The 22,256-nt window shown below is 41.9% G+C and overlaps 1 protein-coding gene across 1 annotated transcript; it reads right to left on the bottom strand.

Moving 5' to 3' along the window:
- Positions 1–13,238: 13,238 nt before the first annotated feature.
- Positions 13,239–19,938, bottom strand: LOC128253438 (uncharacterized). The gene is given in 4 exon segments (XM_052981827.1): positions 13,239–15,274; positions 15,277–17,105; positions 17,107–18,593; positions 18,826–19,938. Coding segments are annotated over 4 exon segments (4,593 nt in total). The 3' UTR covers positions 13,239–15,110.
- Positions 19,939–22,256: the final 2,318 nt, after the last annotated feature.

Genomic DNA, 22,256 nt, shown 5'->3' with positions numbered 1-22,256 from the left:
CCTGACCTGGTCCGCTAGCTTTTTCATGTAGCCTCGAGGGAGGAAATAGCCTTGGAAGCTGAATATGAAGTCTCCCTTGTTGTCCCACTGCCGGTTGTTCGCTATGAACCACTTTAGGGCTCTGCCCTGCAGCAGCTCCGGCATTGCTCGTGGGTTCTGGTTTATATCCAGACCATATGTCACGGCTGACCACTCCACCTGCTCTACGAACTCCAGTGGCTTATCGTTGCCGTCATACAGAATGTTCCACTCTCGGACTTGCTTGACAACCTTGGCGTAGTCCTGCGGATGTGGCCGTACGCTTTCTTTCCTCTCTCGGCTGCCTGCCGTCGCTTGCCATGCTCTGAATATCCAGGCTTGCTATAAGACCTTCGGCATCTGCGGTTGTTAGTTTAAATTTTGGGACCGTCAGCTTCCGTAATTTGATCTCCAGACCTGCCACTAACTCTGCCACGACCGGGTCTTCCGATATGCGGTCAACCGTCTCTGCCAGGGTCTTCCTCATCGCCTCTACTGAGCCCTCGAGTTCTATTCCCAGAACATTGCTCACCTCGGCGAAGTCCTTCCTGAGATTATAAATCCAGGACTTTCCCATCTTTGATCTTTTGTTTTCTTGGTCAGGGCTATCACTCATAGGCGCCAGATGTAACGACCTGATTCTTAGGTATTCTCGCTGCCTACGTAAACGGGCGGCTAGCTCAGAGAGGTTATGGGTTCGTTTCACCAAATTTATATTGGGTGATTGCCTTTGACCAACGAATAACGCAATAATAATATTAATAATAATAATCGCTGACTCCCTAAGTTTGGTCCGGATTGTGTCGGCAAGGTATATCGCCTAGAAGGTAGAACTAGGTTCGACCTCTTCGCCCAGCCACCTTTATCGCAGACTCCACGCAAGGACTCCCTGACCTCGATTTAACCACGACCTAGCACCCGTTGGATATCAGCGTTGAAGCCTCAGCCTTGTAGACTCTCAGTCGTTCGGCGTCTCGACTTTGCGATCTTGATCCTAATACTCGGCACTTGATTTACTTGCTACTGATCTCGCGTACACGCACTCGCTCTGATTCTCGCACTATTACTGCGCCCTGTGCTGCGCTTGCGCCGCCTTTTTATAGCCTGTGATGGTCCCGTTATTTCCCTTTTCCAGCTCGCGTGATCGGGTCCAAGGTCCACTGCCACACCGTTAGTTCACGGTGCGTCCTCTTTGTGCGGGTCCGAAGTCCGCTTATTTTCCGTTCGACCTTGTTGCCCTTACCGTGTGAGGGTCCAATGTCCAGCGTGGTACCGTTAATTCACGGTGTCTCCGCTTTGCCCGGGTCCAAGGTTTACCGTTTGACCTTGTTGCCCTTGACTCCTCCGGCAGTCTCGCCTCCTTTGCTGTTGTTAGGCAGCTCTCCTGCATCGGAATTTGTGGGAGTTTTAAGACTCCTCCTCCGCTGTCGAAGGATACTTACGAGTGCTCGGGGACCGACATGAAAATTGGAGTAGTGCCGTGCCGGACATAGCTCTGCACAAACTAAGAGCGTTTTGTCAACAACAAAGGAAACTTTGCATCGTATGATATATGAGCATTAACCAGTCACCCCCCAACTCGCAACATCGAAAAGTTACAAAAAGTTCCCATATCTTCATGAATAAATGGGTTCAATCTCTGAGGACTTGGCCAGACTCTGGAGCCTTTACGAACTTTTTCGATTTCTTCTTGATATTCGTGTTTTTTAATTATCTCGAAAATTTTATTAATGGCTACATTATATTCGGTCGATGACAGACTCTTTAAAAAAAACTGTTCTCTTGTCCTTGCATTTTCTTAGAAAACGGAACACAAACACCCTAAGCAGTTTGATAGGGACCTACAATAGGGGCTTGATTCTGTGACAGAGGTCTGCGTGAAGGTAAGCGGCACATATCTCAAGCCTCGGGAGCGTTTTAGTCTTGAGCGGCGCTACTTTGGACTTTGAAGTCACAAACGATAATTTAAAACCTCCTGCAGTTTTGCTACGAATATAAGCGCAAGCTCCATAAGCTCTCATGGAGGCATCGGCAATGGCATGTAATTGAACCGGTGACGTCAGATCGGTATACACAAACCGAGGAATAGATATTTCATCCAATTGAGATAGTGTATTTTTCAGTGTTTAGCAAAGTAGCAAAATTCGAACAATTTCTTGCTTTTTGCCGCTTTGACTTCTGCTCCTGGAATAGCAGAAGTCGCAGTCGAAGCAAAGTGAAAAATCAAAAGCGAGCAAAATCAGAAAGGAGCAACAGTTGCTGTTTTTCGTTTCATTACAGTTATGAGCGTAAGTCGGAGCTGCGGCAGGCATCGGCTTTCGGAAGTCGTCAGAAGTCGCAGTCGGGAAAACTAATGCATTCGACTGTTGAATGAATTAGCGCTTTGTGGCTTTTATTTTTGTTTTAGCAGCGAAAGGCAAAAAATTAGTAACCGAAATATTCATTAAATATTTGTTTTATTGAGTAAAAAAATAAAATAATATATATAGTACCTCAGTCTGGGATCAAATGAAAACACAAAAATTACAAACACAGAAGTAAAAGAAACGCGTTTAAATGCAAATACACGGTTAAAGAAGGCACAAAAAGTAGAGCGGGAGGAAGAGAGAGTAAAATGATACATAGATTTAATCGTGCAATGTTACAAAAACAAAACACTAGGAGCACTCGCCAAGCAAGAGAATGAAATTACAATAACAATGCACACGCATTAGACAATTTAAAATAAAATTGTAAAACTCTAATGGTGAATAATTTACAAGAAAAGCATAGTTCCAAACACCCACAATGTACCTTCAGAAATAAATCAAAACTTGACAAAATCACAGAGCACAAGATAACACAAGCGACGCTAAATCGATGATGAATGTACCTTCCTCGAGTGCTGCAAAAATCTCGTCTATTCTCGGCAAATCAATTAAGTGTCTATTCAAAGTTACTTTGTAATTACCGCAAATCGAAATGTCACCATTTGGCTTAACTGTAGGAACCAGTGGCGTTCCCCATTCTAAACTGTCTACGTGTTCCAGCACACCCTGCTTAACTAACAAACGTAACTTTTGCTCCATCTTGCCTTCCATGTCAATGGTCTTGCAAGCCAAGACGCAAAATATAGGCATCTTCTTATTTTCTAGCTGTAAGTTTACGCTGCAAACATTATAATATCCTAACTCTGATTTAAATACATGGAAATAGTCATTTTTAATTTTCTCTTCTATGATTGATCTTGCGAATTGATATTATTTACTTGCCGTAATTCAATACTAAAAGTTCTCAAAAGTAAAGGTGGTCTCGATGTGTTTGTAACTACGATGGCAATTTCATTGCTCGCAATTTGGAACTCTACAGTTGCGTCATACTCACCAACAAGTTCAATATTATATCCGTTGTAATCTACATATGCAGTACAAAAAATCCTTAAAGGTTTTTTGAAGAGTGATTTATCGTACATCGTTTTCGGAATTAATGTGCATGGTGCACCTGTATCACAAGCAACTTTTACATGAACACTATCAATCATCAATTTCTTCGAATTGAGGTTTTTCTACACAAAATACAGATTTCGATTTTAATTTACAAATGCTCGCCCCTTTTTCACAATTGTGGCAGTGGCAATCCTTGTATTTACAAGAATCCAAGCAGTGGTTCTTGCACCGCAATGTGTGCACGGTTTTCGCTGCTGCAAATTACTGGAAACATGTCCGGTGTAATCGCCTTTGGAACCTGGTTTACTTCCATTGCCCTTGAAACCTTTGCGAGGGCTCAAGCTGCCTTTGTTTTTGTTGAACTCGCTTTTTCTCTGGTTCGTGTTGTCGTTCCGATGTATGTTCTTTATGCTCCCGTTCAAACTCTTTGTTTCGACTACCAATACTTTCCTTAATGCTTCAGGAAATGCGCTCATAATAAAATAATAATTTAGCTCACAGAAATAGATGTAAAATATTTCTTTCCAGATATAAAATGATTCGTTGCTTAGAGAAAACTCCGGAATTGAAGATGTTTGATAAAATGTAGGTGTTGAGGTAGGTATTTCGGCTTTTACGTCTTCTGACTTCTAGTTTTTGTATTTACAAAACTTTATTTTTATCGGATGTATATAAAACACAATTTACACTATTGATAAAAAGGCACGCGGTTCTGTTTCGATTTAAATCCTATTCTTTTTTATAATGTTTCACCTTCTTTTCCATTTAGGTAAGTCCGAATTCCATTCAACATAATAATATTGACTTACTTAACAAATAAGATGAAGTAGCTACATATGGAGAATTTGCCATTAACGTGTAGCCCATATTGCCGCCCCTCCGGAGAGAACAAATTCAATTTACCTTATAACTAAAAGGGAATTCCCAAATGGCAAAGCTTCGCTTTTTGAAAGGGGTGTGTAAATTATGTCAACCTGACAGAAATTTTCAAAGGAACGGATGCAATTACAAAACACTGCCGAGTTTGTTGTAGTGGACCAGCCTTGAGCAAATCGATTCTGATACGCACTTGTGTAGTTTCTAGTTCGAAAATATTGCTGAGCTTAGCGATTGGCCGGTAGTTAAAAATATTGTGGTTGCTGCCAAGTTTAAAGTAAATACTAAAGACACTGTAACACTCCAGTAATACAAAACAATTTGTATTTTAATACGTATATTTAGTTAGTGTAACACTCCTGGACTGCACGCTTTCACTGCTTCTCTTCGACTCCCCTTGAACTCCTTGTTACCCGTTATCCACCTCTTGCTGTGTTGAGTTTATGGATTCCGTTTTGGGCTACAATCCTCATCAGGGTTCCCACATCTCTTCTTTTTTTTACAGACGTAGTTTGAGACCTTCCTGTATCACCTACTAGGGTGCTCTTCTAGCTGCATCTGCTTTCTTCTTCACTTTTCCCTTTTTCTTTTTTCTTTCTTTTTCCCTATCTTCTTCCACTGAGTCCACACCCTTATCCGAGATATCCTCAATTCCTGAAATTTTATCCCGTTTTGTTCGATTGTACATCAGCTGTGTTGGAGCTGCACCCGGTGCTACGTTGTACATTAAAACGAACTTTTGCAACTCCATCTTGTTGTTACTTCGACTTGCATATGCGATTTAACCAGCGATTTATTCATATTTTTCACTTTGCCGTTTGCTTGTGGCCAATATGGAGGACCTGTAACTAACTCGATCCCGTTTATTGTGCAAAATTCTAGCCTTGAGAAAAATTTCTCCATTTCCGTTATTATAGCCTTTGATGTGATGCTCCTCGTTATTTTGTACTCCATATATCGAGAGTAGTAATCGATGAGAACTAAAATATATTCTCATTGACGTCTGGGTGCCGGTGGACTTAAAAAGGAAGCTCTTGGAGAACGTCTGTGGTCGTTGCGGAAACAGCTCAGACTGCCCAGCAAGAAACGTCACTGGCAGGAAATACTCCAAGATTGGACACTTCGCACGGAAATGCAAGACCATAACTAGAGCGGCGTACGACCACGGACAAACACATCAGGCTGGTTAATTGTGAGGCTATGGACGACTAAGAAACATTTGTAAAAACTGATTGTTTTCGAGTAGCCACCAACGTTTATAATGAAGAGATTATCCCATCTATGCAGTCAAGCAGATTGGCAGAAACTAATCGGCGACCAGGCAACCAATTCGCACAAAATTATCGAACCAAATCCGTACTTATGCTTCAGATCAACCTCTTAAAATATTGAAAGTATTCAAAGCCCCGGAGGTGATCGCAACGTTTTACGTCATAGGAAACAGCTGGCAATCACTAATAGGATGTGATGCGACGATACAACTCAATGTTTTAAAACTAGGTTTAAATAAAAATCGAGTTAAGCAGATTAATACCATCCCGAAATGGAAAAATTTTCAAATAAGGCTTTCAATTGATCCAACGGTGCTTCCTGTCAAACAACCCATGAGATGAGTTTCAACGGCGCTAGAGCACAAGGTAAACACAAGACTAGATGAAGCCTTAAAATTTGACATTATAGAGGCGGTGACTGGTCCGAGCGCTTGGATATCACCAGTTGTCATCGCGTTTAAGTAATGTGGAATTATTCGTATGTGTGTGGACATGCGCAGAGCAAACAAGGCCATACAAAGGGAAAAATATCCTCTTCCGACATTCGACTCAATGATGACCAAACTTAAGAACGCAAGATTCGTTTCTCGGCTCAATTTGAGCTTGATGATACAAGCCGGGAGATAACGACATTTATTACACATCGTGGGCTGTTCAGGTATAAGAGGTTGCTATTTGGGGTGAACTCAGCTCCGGAGATTTTTCAAAGGCTTATGGAAGAGATGCAGGCACAGTGTTTGGCGATGTAATGTTGGTTGTATGTATATTAGACTTTATTTTATAGACCGTTTAGATCGGGACTCATTTTTAGAATGCTCACTTAAGAATAATGTTGGCTTGGCTTACAATGCATATAGCTGCACGAGCAGCGCCGCGGCCAACGCTTATGAAACTGGTTAAGTTTTCTGCTTTACCATCGAAAACTGGTATAAGCTTTGATGCAGTGTTAATGAAGTCGATATTTGTTTGCGCCATTTCAAAGTTATTGTTCTTAGTTATGTTTGCGCTTGAGTCTGAGTCTGAATCTGTTTTATTATCTGCGTTTGATAATAAAACGGCTGGGATAGTAAGATTATTTAAATCTTCTTCCTTAATTTCCGCGTTTAAATTTTCTTGCTCCGTTTGATCTACACCAGTTGACTCTTCCAATGTTGATTCTTCATCGGTTTCAACTGTTATTGCGGTATTAAGAATGGTAGGTACAGAGATATCTAAATTGAATTTTTCTTTTATCAATATTAGGTTTTCTCTGAGCCTTTGCAAAAATTTTGATTTTGATCTTGACCAATGGTCGTCATTTAATTTTCCTCGTTGCCCATGTATTAATATGCGCGCCTCGTTAAAACAATTTACTACTATTTCTGCGTGTTTTTTTATTGTGCTCCCTTGAATTGGTCTATCTGATTAAGGGATTTGTAGGATTTATCGAACTCTGTTTTTATTTTGTTCAATTTCGCATACAAATCGTTCCATTCCATGGCAATATTATCTATGTAATTTTACCATAAGGATCGTGGTTTCACCGAGTATAGAATGGTAATCCACGATCTCTTTTACTAAGACGTATGGCAAAGTATTTAGGATTAAACCCTTTATTTTTTGATTGTAAACAAACAAAAGGCTAAAATCCAAATTGTACTTTTCCATATGATTATATTCGAATTCAGTGATTGTAATGAAGTTTTTATGGCAATGGAGAATGTTTAATGCACGCATTCTAGATTTTGGATCTTTAGTAATTATTTCCTCAAGACAGCTATCCAATTCTATCGTGTCAAACGCCATAATAATTAAAATTTTTTGTTTTTTTTTAATAGGGGAGTATTAAATTAAACACTCTAATCTTTTGAAAAAAAAAATTTTTTTTTTATATCTTATCTAGATCGTGTGCTCTACTTAAATACTTCTTCTTTAAACATTTATTGTGCAATTTGTATATTTTGGTAACAATATTTGCACTCAAGATGACAATGATTATTATTAAGAGTATATGTACCCAGTATAGGTCAATATTGTTGGGTTCTACTTTATTAATAACGTTAGCAGTGGAGTCCACTGACTTAACGTCTACGATTCCCATTTTGGGTAGATATACTTCTAATATATAAGTATTATTATTATTACTATGATATTCGTCAGAGAATTTATCTATTCTATTGTTATTCATTCATATGAAGAGATTTTATATGGATATACGTAAATGTTCCTGTCTAGCTTTTAAAGTCGGAGGAGCACTCAGCAAAATAACGTCATCAAACAAAAATGTAGGAATTTAGTTATTCAAAACTGATTGATTTAATTATTGTCTTCTGGCATAATCGCATAAATTTCATTTTATTAAAATTGAAAATTGGAAGAAAAAAAAAATTTTGTGTTAATATTCATATAACTGATTTACAATATTTTGCTCTATATAAACCAATATCAGTTATATGTTGTTAGTATATAGCCTAACAGTGGTTAGTATTTTTCGAGCAGCGCTTTCGCGCATCGGCTCGGGTTGAGAAGTTTATAATTAAAGACAACTTAGGCATTGGCATAAATGCAGCCCTTGTTGCGTTACTTTGCTCATTTACAAAGTATTTTGTCCAGTTCTTTAATATTTTGTGCGTGTGCTTCCTTCTCCTGCGGGATCGTTGCTATATCCCTGTAGTCCTTCAGTAATCTTCTCTGTTGCAGGAGTTTTACTTTTTTTCACTTCTTTTTCTTTTGTGGATGGGTTTGCTGGACTCCTGTCACGCCCTGTACTCAGCTATTGAAAGGGGCGAGGTCCATCGTTGGGACACAAGTCTAGGGCCTCTCCTAAGGTTGGTGCGTCCCTTTGCTCAACAGGAGCAGGTGCCTCCACGACGGTGCAGAGGGCGGACTGCTTTCCGCACTCATATGCTTCCTTCGTTGGTGTAGCCGGCGGTCTGCCTACCACACTTCAGTTCCCATCGTTGGTGCAGAAGGATTTGCCATTCCTTCCACACATGTCCTGGTCAATTTTCTTTATTTTTCTTCCTTCTCTTTCTTTTTTTGTGTTGATTTTTTTTTGTTTCTGTAGACCGGGCTTTTTGGGCTCAGGCGGCGCCGGTGCTGGTCATCGCACAGGCTTATTACTGTTGATTTTTTTTTTTCTGGCTGGAGATTTCGATTGACGATTTTCGGGGGCGGCTCTGGAGAACCTAATTTCGGACAGCCGAGGATTAGGGATCGGCTTGCATCGTCCACATTGGACGGCCACACTTGTTAAGCACTGGCCCTAATTAGCCAAACTCGCCGATTTACGCATTTTGGGGCCAAAATAACGAAAATTATACAGCGCGCAGAGACAACAATTAAACCGTCTCACTTTCTACTCGCGCACATGTCACGGTCGCCATGTAATGTTGGACTTTATTTTATAAACACAAGAAAAGAGTGCACTGTAATGTTATTATATATATTGGGCTTTATTATTCCGTCCGTTTAGATCGGGACTCATTTTTAGAATGCTTACTTAAGAATAATGCATATAGCTGCACGAGCAGGGCCGCGGCCAACGCTTATGTATCTGAATATATATGTTAATGTATGCGTAAGTGTATTTGGGCGACGCAAGCAGCGGCCGCGCATGAGAGAGAGAGTGTTATGTCACATGGTAACCGAATGGTCGGCCGCGCATGCAGACATGCCGACTCAGCATTTAGGATGTGCATAACATTGTTGTGTGGGTCGAATTGCTTTGCACTTGAAGTGCTGGGAATATTCGGACATAAACAAATGCTACAATGTTACAGTGATATAAGCGGTACAGTGTGTACCCTATATGTGAGCATACTACATCTCCCTCCTTTTGAAAAATAACGTAATCTATGGAGTTATTTTGTTAATTATTGTGTTAAGTATATATATGTATGTTTATAAACATTAGCAAATTAGTAAAACTTTTTTTTATTTTTTTTTTTTTGTTATTATTATTATTATTTTTTTTTTTAATAATATAGTAAATATTGGAAAACTTATTGAAGTTGAAACTTTGAAAATTTATGCGACTATTTCTTACTATTTATTATAAAATTTTTTTGTGTATTTGTATTCCTATATTTTTATTATAGTAATGTAATAAATTTTTTTTTTTTTTTTTGAAGAGAAAATGTTGATTTTATTTTCTTTTTTTCTTTTTTTCTTATGAATGGCCATTCTACAAAATCTATTCTATAAAAATTTTTAATCTATCTTTATGAACTGTCTGTGTTTTGTTTTTTGCATTTAAAATTGTTATATTATTATTGGATTCTATCTTCTTTACTATTGAACTTAGAGGGGGATGGCCGAGTCCTCTGGAGGGTCCTGGAAGGTGCACAGGTCCTGTAGTTGAATGACGAGTCGTAGGTGTTTCGGTGTTCGGTAGGGGTGTGGGCGCAACCACTTTTATTCACTATGAAAATGGAACTCACTATTCTAACTTATTCTAATGCTGTTGAGAGCGCAGTGGAGACTTCATGGAGTCTTCGTGGTGGGGAAAAGGGAAGCTGGGTGAGAGCGGAGAGCAGACGGGGAGAGCGGAAAGCCGGGAATACCGGGTGCTCCTTCCGCCCCCCTTGCAATCGCTAGCGTTGCAAAAGAAGATGGCTTCTAAGGTTGGTGGCAGGCGCCGGAAATGATCCACCTTCATCGGTTTCAACTGTTATTGCGGTATTAAGAATGGTAGGTACAGAGATATCTAAATTGAATTTTTCTTTTATCAATATTAGGTTTTCTCTGAGCCTTTGCAAAAATTTTGATTTTGATCTTGACCAATGGTCGTCATTTAATTTTCCTCGTTGCCCATGTATTAATATGCGCGCCTCGTTAAAACAATTTACTACTATTTCTGCGTGTTTTTTTATTGTGCTCCCTTGAATTGGTCTATCTGATTAAGGGATTTGTAGGATTTATCGAACTCTGTTTTTATTTTGTTCAATTTCGCATACAAATCGTTCCATTCCATGGCAATATTATCTATGTAATTTTACCATAAGGATCGTGGTTTCACCGAGTATAGAATGGTAATCCACGATCTCTTTTACTAAGACGTATGGCAAAGTATTTAGGATTAAACCCTTTATTTTTTGATTGTAAACAAACAAAAGGCCAAAAATTCAAATTGTACTTTTCCATATGATTATATTCGAATTCAGTGATTGTAATGAAGTTTTTATGGCAATGGAGAATGTTTAATGCACGCATTCTAGATTTTGGATCTTTAGTAATTATTTCCTCAAGACAGCTATCCAATTCTATCGTGTCAAACGCCATAATAATTAAAATTTTTTGTTTTTTTTTAATAGGGGAGTATTAAATTAAACACTCTAATCTTTTGAAAAAAAAAATTTTTTTTTTATATCTTATCTAGATCGTGTGCTCTACTTAAATACTTCTTCTTTAAACATTTATTGTGCAATTTGTATATTTTGGTAACAATATTTGCACTCAAGATGACAATGATTATTATTAAGAGTATATGTACCCAGTATAGGTCAATATTGTTGGGTTCTACTTTATTAATAACGTTAGCAGTGGAGTCCACTGACTTAACGTCTACGATTCCCATTTTGGGTAGATATACTTCTAATATATAAGTATTATTATTATTACTATGATATTCGTCAGAGAATTTATCTATTCTATTGTTATTCATTCATATGAAGAGATTTTATATGGATATACGTAAATGTTCCTGTCTAGCTTTTAAAGTCGGAGGAGCACTCAGCAAAATAACGTCATCAAACAAAAATGTAGGAATTTAGTTATTCAAAACTGATTGATTTAATTATTGTCTTCTGGCATAATCGCTTTTCATTTTATTAAAATTGAAAATTGGAAGAAAAAAAAAATTTTGTGTTAATATTCATATAACTGATTTACAATATTTTGCTCTATATAAACCAATATCAGTTATATGTTGTTAGTATATAGCCTAACAGTGGTTAGTATTTTTCGAGCAGCGCTTTCGCGCATCGGCTCGGGTTGAGAAGTTTATAATTAAAGACAACTTAGGCATTGGCATAAATGCAGCCCTTGTTGCGTTACTTTGCTCATTTACAAAGTATTTTGTCCAGTTCTTTAATATTTTGTGCGTGTGCTTCCTTCTCCTGCGGGATCGTTGCTATATCCCTGTAGTCCTTCAGTAATCTTCTCTGTTGCAGGAGTTTTACTTTTTTTCACTTCTTTTTCTTTTGTGGATGGGTTTGCTGGACTCCTGTCACGCCCTGTACTCAGCTATTGAAAGGGGGCGAGGTCCATCGTTGGGACACAAGTCTAGGGCCTCTCCTAAGGTTGGTGCGTCCCTTTGCTCAACAGGAGCAGGTGCCTCCACGACGGTGCAGAGGGCGGACTGCTTTCCGCACTCATATGCTTCCTTCGTTGGTGTAGCCGGCGGTCTGCCTACCACACTTCAGTTCCCATCGTTGGTGCAGAAGGATTTGCCATTCCTTCCACACATGTCCTGGTCAATTTTCTTTATTTTTCTTCCTTCTCTTTCTTTTTTTGTGTTGATTTTTTTTTGTTTCTGTAGACCGGGCTTTTTGGGCTCAGGCGGCGCCGGTGCTGGTCATCGCACAGGCTTATTACTGTTGATTTTTTTTTTTTCTGGCTGGAGATTTCGATTGACGATTTTCGGGGGCGGCTCTGGAGAACCTAATTTCGGACAGCCGAGGATTAGGGATCGGCTTGCATCGTCCACATTGGACGGCCACACTTGTTAAGCACTGGCCCTAATTAGCCAAACTCGCCGATTTACGCATTTTGGGGCCAAAATAACGAAAATTATACAGCGCGCAGAGACAACAATTAAACCGTCTCACTTTCTACTCGCGCACATGTCACGGTCGCCATGTAATGTTGGACTTTATTTATAAACACAAGAAAAGAGTGCACTGTAATGTTATTATATATATTGGGCTTTATTATTCCGTCCGTTTAGATCGGGACTCATTTTTAGAATGCTTACTTAAGAATAATGCATATAGCTGCACGAGCAGGGCCGCGGCCAACGCTTATGTATCTGAATATATGTTAATGTATGCGTAAGTGTATTTGGGCGACGCAAGCAGCGGCCGCGCATGAGAGAGAGAGTGTTATGTCACATGGTAACCGAATGGTCGGCCGCGCATGCAGACATGCCGACTCAGCATTTAGGATGTGCATAACATTGTTGTGTGGGTCGAATTGCTTTGCACTTGAAGTGCTGGGAATATTCGGACATAAACAAATGCTACAATGTTACAGTGATATAAGCGGTACAGTGTGTACCCTATATGTGAGCATACTACATCTCCCTCCTTTTGAAAAATAACGTAATCTATGGAGTTATTTTGTTAATTATTGTGTTAAGTATATATATATGTATGTTTATAAACATTAGCAAATTAGTAAAACTTTTTTTTCTTTTTTTTTTTTTGTTATTATTATTATTATTTTTTTTTTTAATAATATAGTAAATATTGGAAAACTTATTGAAGTTGAAACTTTGAAAATTTATGCGACTATTTCTTACTATTTATTATAAAATTTTTTTGTGTATTTGTATTCCTATATTTTTATTATAGTAATGTAATAAATTTTTTTTTTTTTTTTTGAAGAGAAAATGTTGATTTTATTTTCTTTTTTTCTTTTTTTCTTATGAATGGCCATTCTACAAAATCTATTCTATAAAAATTTTTAATCTATCTTTATGAACTGTCTGTGTTTTGTTTTTTGCATTTAAAATTGTTATATTATTATTGGATTCTATCTTCTTTACTATTGAACTTAGAGGGGGATGGCCGAGTCCTCTGGAGGGTCCTGGAAGGTGCACAGGTCCTGTAGTTGAATGACGAGTCGTAGGTGTTTCGGTGTTCGGTAGGGGTGTGGGCGCAACCACTTTTATTCACTATGAAAATGGAACTCACTATTCTAACTTATTCTAATGCTGTTGAGAGCGCAGTGGAGACTTCATGGAGTCTTCGTGGTGGGGAAAAGGGAAGCTGGGTGAGAGCGGAGAGCAGACGGGGAGAGCGGAAAGCCGGGAATACCGGGTGCTCCTTCCGCCCCCCTTGCAATCGCTAGCGTTGCAAAAGAAGATGGCTTCTAAGGTTGGTGGCAGGCGCCGGAAATGATCCACCCAAAAACCGTCTTCTGGGCGACATGCAGTCCTTCGTCGACCATCAGGAACCCCGACTGGATCACCTTGGGGTACACGTCCGCCCCAAGAATGACAGAAATTGTGGCGGGAAGATAGAACCGCTCATCCGCGAGCTGTATGCCCTTAAATTTGGTACGGACGGCGTCGTTGAGTGTCCGAGTCGGTGTGCGAATGCCCACCTTGGGCTCGACTTTGAACACCACCTCCATCTTGGTCGTCCCGCATTTGGACTGTATCGTCGCGTTGCACACCTTGTCGTGAAGCGTCGATGCAGCTCACTGGTGTGCAAGGGTCGATTAAAGCTGCGGTCTCGAAAGTCTTGCTTCCGGTTTTCACCATCACCGAAGCAGTCGGAAGGACGTTGACGCTGTGACGTTGTAGCAGCGATGAAAGCGACGGAGCTGGTGTAGGGGAGGCTGAGCGCTGCCTTGACGTAGGCGTCGGGCGATTTGGCGGATTTTGCCGGCGCGAACGCTGCCCAGAATTAGACCGCTCATGCATATGCAGCAGCGTGTGGTGGTTCCGTTGGCACTTCTTGCATTTTCCACTGCGACAGTCAGCTTTCGAGTGGTCGTGGGCAAGACAGTTCGAGCAATTACTTGTTTACCAAGACTGCACGAAGCCGCTTCTCAGCGCTCAGCTTCAGAAACCTGCTACACTTCCGTAGAGGATGGACTCCCTTCCAGACTCGGCAACGGTAGGATTTAATACCTCGAGTACGTCTGCCGTCCAGGGGTTCTTCGGTGCGTGTTCGGGGAGCCATTTTTCTGATCTAGATCATGGATGAATGAAGGTGAATAAAGGGAAATCATATTAGGAATTGTGGATAACAACTTAGGACTAAAAAAATGTGGGCCAATTTATTGTGGAAGTTTTGAAGGCTCCACAGGCAGAAGTACGACTTTGGTGATTGGACGTTTGACAACCCCGCGTGCCGTGCGGATGTCCACTACACGGACATTGCCATCGGCTCCTGGGAAGACAGAGTCAATTCTGCCGAGCCCCCACTGGTTGGAAGGCAAATTCTCGTCCTTTATGACAACCATGTCGCCGACGTGAAGATTCTTCGCGGGGGCCTGCCACTTATTGCGCTTGTGAAGTTCTTTAAGGTATTCTTCCTTCCATCGCATACGAAACTGCTGATGGAGAGCCTTTAGATGCTGCCAGCGGTTGATCATAGACCTGGTGTCCCCTTTGACTTCTGGTTCCAAGGTAGACAGGAGAGGTCCTCCAACAAGAAAATGACCTGGTGTCAGGGCCAAGAGATCGGAAGGGTCTTCGGACATAGGGGAGAGTGGCCTGGAATTTAGCCAAGCTTCAATTTTTGCCAGAAGCGTCGAAAGCTCTTCGAAAGTATATTTTCGAGTGGCTGTGGACTTATAGAACAGTGTTTTAAAGCTTAACACCAGCTTCCCATAGGCCTCCCATGTGAGGGGCTCCCGGAGGTATAAATTGCCAGGTGAGCTGCTGATGACCATAGGCATCTGTCACAGACTCTTTTACAGCCTGAAGGAAGTCGCGAGAAAGCAAGGCGGCAGCGCCAACGAAGGTTTTTCAGACTGGACTTGTCGAGGACACCCTCTCCGGGAAACGAAGCGAGCGAAAGCGGCGAGAAACTTCTCGGTCGTGAGATCAGAGGTAGGCTCTAAGTGGATGGCCTTGGTGGATAAACAAACGAACACTAACACATATCCTTTTGTTATGAGACACGCTCTTCCGGTATAATTTTTAATTTCGAATGGGCCGGCGAAGTCCATTCCCGTGTACGTAAATGGTCGGGAGAACGACGCACGGTTTTTCGGCAAAGTGCCCATCAACTGTGTTTGTAGCCTTTTCTTGTAGATCACGCATACCTTGCAGGAGTTTACTATTGCCTTTACTAAGTTCTTTAGTTTTGGTATCCAGTATCTTGACCGAATGAGGCGTACCATTAACTGGTTGCCGCCATGGAGGGTTATGCGATGAGTGAACTGGACAAGTAGGCGAGAAAGTGGGCAGCTATATGGAAGGATAACTGGATGCCGTTCATCATATTGAAGGCTGTCGGAGGCCGTCACGCGACCGCACGCTCTTATCAGACCATGTTGATCTATGAACGGGTTCATGCTCAGGATAGAACTTGAAGAAGGCACAGAGCGCTTTTCACTTAAGCAGTGATAATCATGGGAGAAGTCTTTGCGCTGAGTAGTCAGAATAAGTAGTCGTTCCGCGGCGGAAATTTCCGCCGCTAGCAGGTGCTTATCAGAGGGTGTTGCTTGTTTTTTGCATCGATGGATGAAACGATTGACATAAGCGAGAACCCGCAGTGCTTTGTCGAACTTGGAAAAACGGTCAAGGAAATCTTCAGACGGAATAGTTGCGACGTGGGACTTAAGGGGACGTTTCTCTAGCTCGGTCGCTGGGGAATTGTCGCCCTGACTTGGCCATTGGCTGCGTGGCTTTTGCAACCATGCGGGACCATGCCACCAAAGAGGATTGTCGACCAATTCCTGAAGTGCTACCCCTCTACTGGCCAGGGCTGCGGGATTGTGTTCGGATTGAACATACGACCACTTCTCGGTCTTTGTAGACTGGGTAATCTTGGTCACCCTATTGGCAACAAAAGTAGTCCACTGGCAAGCTGGCTTGTTTAACCATGCGAGCACAATGGTGGAGTCTGTCCAGCAGAAGAGTTCGGATGTGAGTATTGGCATACTCGGAAGAACACTTGCTGCCATTTCAGCCAGTAACAAGGCCCCGCAAAGCTCTAATCTGGGAAGCGATACCGTTTTTACCGGCGCAACTCGCGTCTTTGCAGTGAGAAGGTGCACCATAGTCGTATGCCCCACTTCCACTCGTACATAGATCGCAGCACCGTATGCCGTTTGAGACGCGTCACAAAAACCATGATGCTCGACTCTGAATTCTGGTCGGAAGGAGACCCACCTTGGAATGCGGATTCGATTTAAGGCAGAAAAGCTTTGTAGAAAGCTCTGCCATCTCAGACAAAGATCACTTGGAAGTTCGTCGTCCCACCCCAGGTCCTGCAGCCAAATCTCCTGCATGAAGATTTTCGCACGCACTACGAAGGGCGCGAGCCACCCTGCAGGGTCAAACAATTTGGCAATTTGTGACAGAACCTGGCGTTTTGTAAGGGACGATTCATCGGATAATTCGGGCGGAACAAAGAAATATTCATCAGATGTGGCTTTCCAACGGACACCGAGCGTTTTTGCTGTGCTTTCGGCATCGATCTCCAGAAAATCGGAGCGCAGGAGATGGTCACTCGGAATGTGAGCAAAAATATCCTTATGATTGGACGTCCATTTTCTCAATGGAAACCCAGCGGAGTTGAGGGCACTTTGTAGCTCTTGAATCGAGAGCAGAGCGTCTTCTTTAGAGTCGGTACAACACATCACTCGCTTTAGGATGGCTGTGTTGTACGTCAGTTGCCAGTTGTTGAAACACGCGAATGGCCAGGTACGGAGCGCAATTGACTCCAAAGGTGACCGTTTTCAACTCGAACTCTGGGATGTCCCCATCGGGATTACGGAACAATATCCGCTGGAAAGGCGTGTGCTTCGGATCTACCCAGATCTGCCGATACATCTTTTCAATATCGGCGCTAAACACGTATTGAAAGTACCGCCACTTTAGGATTTGAATGGTAAGGTCGGACTGTAAGACTGGGCCAGCATGAAGGATATCATTTAAACTGGCCCCATTCGCAGAAGGACTGGATGCGTTGAATACTACGCGCAGCTTTGTAGTAGTGCTCTCAGGCTTAAGTACGGCATGATGTGGAAGGTAGTAGCTGGCGAAATCGTGGGTAGGAAAGACCTCTCTCATATGGTTCAGATCCAGATATTCTTGAATCACTGAGTCGTATCGTATCTTTAGCGGAATGTCTCTTTTTAAGCGTTGCTCGTTTCTCAAAAATTGAGATAACGCAAACGACCTGGAGTACCCTAACCCCGACCCTGGATGTTCCGGGTCGCGAAAAGGTAGGGTTACGACGTATCTGCCGTTCGCATCTCTCGTGGTCGTTCGGAGAAAATTATCTTCGCAGACGGAATCGGATTCCTTTACCAACTTTATTTGTAGATCCTCCACCTCCCAGAACTTGGTGAGGATTTTATCTAAGCTATTGTCGTACGCTTGGGAAATTCGCGTAGAGAAGGTTGCAATCTGACTCTGGGTGGAAGCGGATACTGGCCCAGTGAGCACCCACCCGAAAATTGTTTCTTGTCCAAGGAGGGAGCCACAGATGTTGGTTTTTGCCCCATTTAGGAGAACCGAAGGCAGAATGTCGGCTCCTATCAGAACATCTATCTGTGCGCTCTCATAAAACTTCGGATCCGCCAATGGTAAATCGGGAAGATTTCGAAGAAAGTCTTGCGGAATTGGGTAGGAAGGCAGATTTCCTGCCAGTTGAGGAAGGACATAGGCTGACGTCTCTAACTGCAGAGCGGGCCTACTTGGAGATCTGATTGTAAAATGACAGAGCTTCTTGGACTGGGCGGACACTGTCTGATTTAAGCCTGAGACTTGGGCTTGGACGACTTGGAAGGGTAATTTGAAAAGATTGAACAGACGCTCTGTCACAAATGTTGCTTCGGATCCTGAGTCGATAAGGGCACGAGCTTGGAAACTCGAACCCAGGTGGCAAATATTTATGATGGCTGTCCCCAGCAGAACCGATCTTGCACCTGACGCAAAACAGACTTGCACTCCCGACTGGTCATCGGAAGCGGCTGAGCCTTCTGTCGAAGTTGCTGGGAACATCAGGCCGACTTGGAGGGCTGGCAAACGGGTTGCTTCGGTGCAGCAGCGTATGGTGGCGACTGCGGCAGGTGAAGCAGCTGTGGGTGCTTGTGCAGTCCCGAAGCTGGTGCCCTCGCGCAAAGCAGTTCAAGCACAATTGCTTGTTTCGGATATAGGCGGCCCGCTCGTCTACTGTCATTTGGAGGAAACGTGGACAAGTGCGTATAGGGTGGCTTTCCCTTGAGCACAGATCGCAACGTCTCGGTTTCGGAACTATCTTAGTCTCATAAGAATTTATTCTGCTTAACGACCCGCTAGCGTTCGTTGCTTTGGACTGCGAATGACTTGACCCAGAAGGTCGCACGTCATCTATGGCCTCGAGGGTTCGATGGCGCTCAGTGAGAAAGGTGTTCAGGTCAACCCATTTTGGAATTGCGGCTTTATCGTGCAAGGACTGCTCCCATAAGGAAAGTGTAAGCTTGGGGAGCTTTGACGAACACATATAGACAAGAGTGCAGTCCCAATCTGTAATCAGGATTCCGGACAGTTCCAAGGCGTTCAGACAGCCTTGAATCGTAGTTTGCAGTTCCTTTAGAGCTGCCCCAGATTCTTGCGAAATCGACTGGAGGTTGAAGAGGATTTTAAGCTGGCTATTTACTAGCAATCGCTTGTTGTCGAACCGCTCAGTTAGGTTATCCCAAGCTGAGCGAAAGCCATCGTTGGTGAGAGGGGAATTTGCGATTATGGCATGCGCGTCACCGCTCGTTTTAACGTTTAAGTGGAACAGCTTTTCCACAGGCGTGAGCCTTGGATTATTTATATATATCGCTGTAAAAAGGTCCCGGAATGTGGGCCAGCGTAGGTAATCGCCTGAGAAAACCTCTGTGTCGCACGGAGGCAGCCGACAGCCAGAGGAGATATAGTTCTGGGCAGGGGCTTGAGCTTGAGCTGGCGGAGCTGTGCCCTGTTGGATTATATCTGTGAGCTGAGCGGCGTATCTCTCATACACTGTATAACAGTAGTTATACTTTGACTTGAGAATGGGCAATGTGGAAGCTGCATCCTCGCCTGCTGCCGTAATGCACTCTGAGCATACGTCGAACTCTTTCTCCACCTCGTCCCATAACACTCGGACTTGCTCCCGACGGATTTGGAGCATGGAAACGCTTGGAGTTTCGTTCCCAGGAGTGTTGGTTCTGCTTTCGAGATCGCTTAGACGATCTGAGACCGCAATGAACTTATTTAAAGCTAACTCGTAAGCAGTTGAAGCCATTTTTTGTATGGATCGAGTCACCCTTGAACTGGAAGTAGCGGGTTTGGCGTTTGGACTTAATGAACTTGGAGTTTTTGGCGTAGCCGGCTTCACCACGATGCTTGGTGGGCTCTTGGAGCTTTTGGTTGCCAGCGGCGAGAGCGTGGACTTGGTTTTGCTCAAGGGGGAAGCAGATACCTTTTTCTTATCGTCTCCACCGGGCATACTAAGACCAAAAAACGCTCGCGAATAGCAGTGGATCTCGCCACACTATGTTTGTGTCAGTTTGGATGAAAAAAATGCGGAATTGTAGGTGTGTGGAACGATTTGAATGGATCACGCTACTTGAAAATGTTATTTTTTAGTTTTTTTTTTTTTTTTTTTTGACTCGGACTTTTCCGGAATGTTGGAATTGGAATTTGAATTTTTCAATTAACCAGACGAGAAAAAAATCAAATATGCGGAATTTTAGGTGTGTGGAACGATTGGAATAGGACACGCTACTTGAAAAATGGTATTTTAGTTGTGTCAGTTTGGATGTGAAAAAGACAGAATTGTAGGTGTGTGGAACGAGTTGAAAAAATAGTATTGCGAAGTTTTTATGGATTATGGCTTTTCCGGAATGTTGGAATTGGAAATTTTCAATTAACCAGACAAGAAAAAAACAAATATGCGGAATTGTAGGTGTGTGGAACGATTGGAATAGGGCATGCTACTTGAAAAATTTTATTTTTGAGTTTTTATGGACTCTGACTTTTCCGATATGTTGGAATTGGCATTGGAATTTTTTCAATTACCCAGACGAGAAAAAAACAAATATTGATTTTTGTGCATAAGCCTCCTGTTTCTTTTTGCACCTCCGCCCATGAATATAGTATCTCGGAGTTTTTTATGGACTCGGGCTTTTCCGGAATGTTGGAATTGGAATTGGAATTTTTCAACTAACCAGACGAGAAAAAAAACAAATATTGATTTTGTGCATAAGCCACCTGTTTCTTTCTGCACCTCCGCCCAAGAATAGCTGAAATCAAATATTCATATATGTATTTTGGTCAAATAACCATATGTAAGAGGCTGCACTGTAAATGTGTATTTTCGCTCAGAGTAAAATATGTAAGTATGAAGCCTCTGTAAATATGTACACTCGCTCAGAGAAAAATATGTAAGTATGAAGCTTCTGTAAGTATGTGTGCTCGCTCAGAGAAAAAATATGTAAGTCTGAAGCCTCTGCAAATATGTATTTTCGCTCAGAGACTAAAATGTAAGTAGATCAGAGAGTAATATGTAAGTAAAAAATGCGATTGGACAATTTTGTATTTTATTTGCAGCGCCGACGGGAAAAATGTAAATGTATGGTTGCATGTAATTTTTTACCAGGAGAGGTGAAACATAGTTAATATTTCTTGCCGGCGGGTATGTGTATTGTTTGTAATTGTGATTTTTTTGTTTTGGAGATAAGTGGACTGTAGAATGTATGTAAATGTGAAAGTAAAATGTAACTTTGTGAGCGGAGGCTCTACACAGTGAAAAAGAACAAAAACGAATGGGGGCCAATATTGCCGGAACACTTTAATTGAAAATTGTTATATTTTTTCACTGTGGCACGCGCAAAAAATTAACACTTTTTTTTAATTTAGGAGTTTGTAAAATTATTCGTAGGAATTCTTTGGAAAATTGCAGGTTGATGTATGAATGATGCACGGCCAACTGGACTTAGAATTTTTGTACATTAATATGCACAAAGGGGGGAACGATTAAGATGGCCCCACACAAATTTGAAGTTATTGATTGCCGTAATGTCGGATTGAAATCGGAATTTGATTTGACATGAATATCATCCAAAAAGTAAGACGAAATTGTATATTCGAAACACTTACTGGAGACCGGCAATTAATAATTTATTTCGTACTTATCTTGCTGTTGTATGTTGAAGAGGATCGAGCCACCGAAGCGGGGTCCAAAAGAAAAATATCCGGCTGACGGACCAAAAATGAACGTAGAGGGGGATGGCCGAGTCCTCTGGAGGGTCCTGGAAGGTGCACAGGTCCTGTAGTTGAATGACGAGTCGTAGGTGTTTCGGTGTTCGGTAGGGGTGTGGGCGCAACCACTTCTATTCACTATGAAAATCGAACTCACTATTCCAACTTATTCTAATGCTGTTGAGAGCGCAGTGGAGACTTAATGGAGACTTTGTGGTGGGGAAAAGGGAAGCTGGGTGAGAGCGGAGAGCAGATGGGGAGAGCGGAACGCCGGGAACACCGGGTGCTCCTTCGTGGCCTGAACAACTATATATGGTCCTGAATATTTAAAGTCTAGCTTATGGCCAGTTTCATTTTTTAATAAAACCTGGTCTCCTATTTTTAATTCAAAGTCTAAGCTATTTTTGTCGTATCTATCTTTTTGTTTTTGTTTATTAGTTTCTAGCATTATTCTGGCTCTTTTATATGCCTGTTCTAATCTAAATTTAGATTCCTTAGCATAATCTTCTATATTATATAATGGTTCTATTCTATCTATGCTATTGAAATGTTTTGATAAGTTTG

The sequence above is a fragment of the Drosophila gunungcola genome (assembly GCF_025200985.1).
Source record: "Drosophila gunungcola strain Sukarami chromosome 2L unlocalized genomic scaffold, Dgunungcola_SK_2 000008F, whole genome shotgun sequence".
In the NCBI taxonomy this organism is placed as follows: Eukaryota; Metazoa; Arthropoda; class Insecta; order Diptera; family Drosophilidae; genus Drosophila; species Drosophila gunungcola.
The sequence above is the reverse complement of the archived record's forward strand: the minus strand, read 5'-3'. Positions and strand labels throughout refer to the sequence as shown.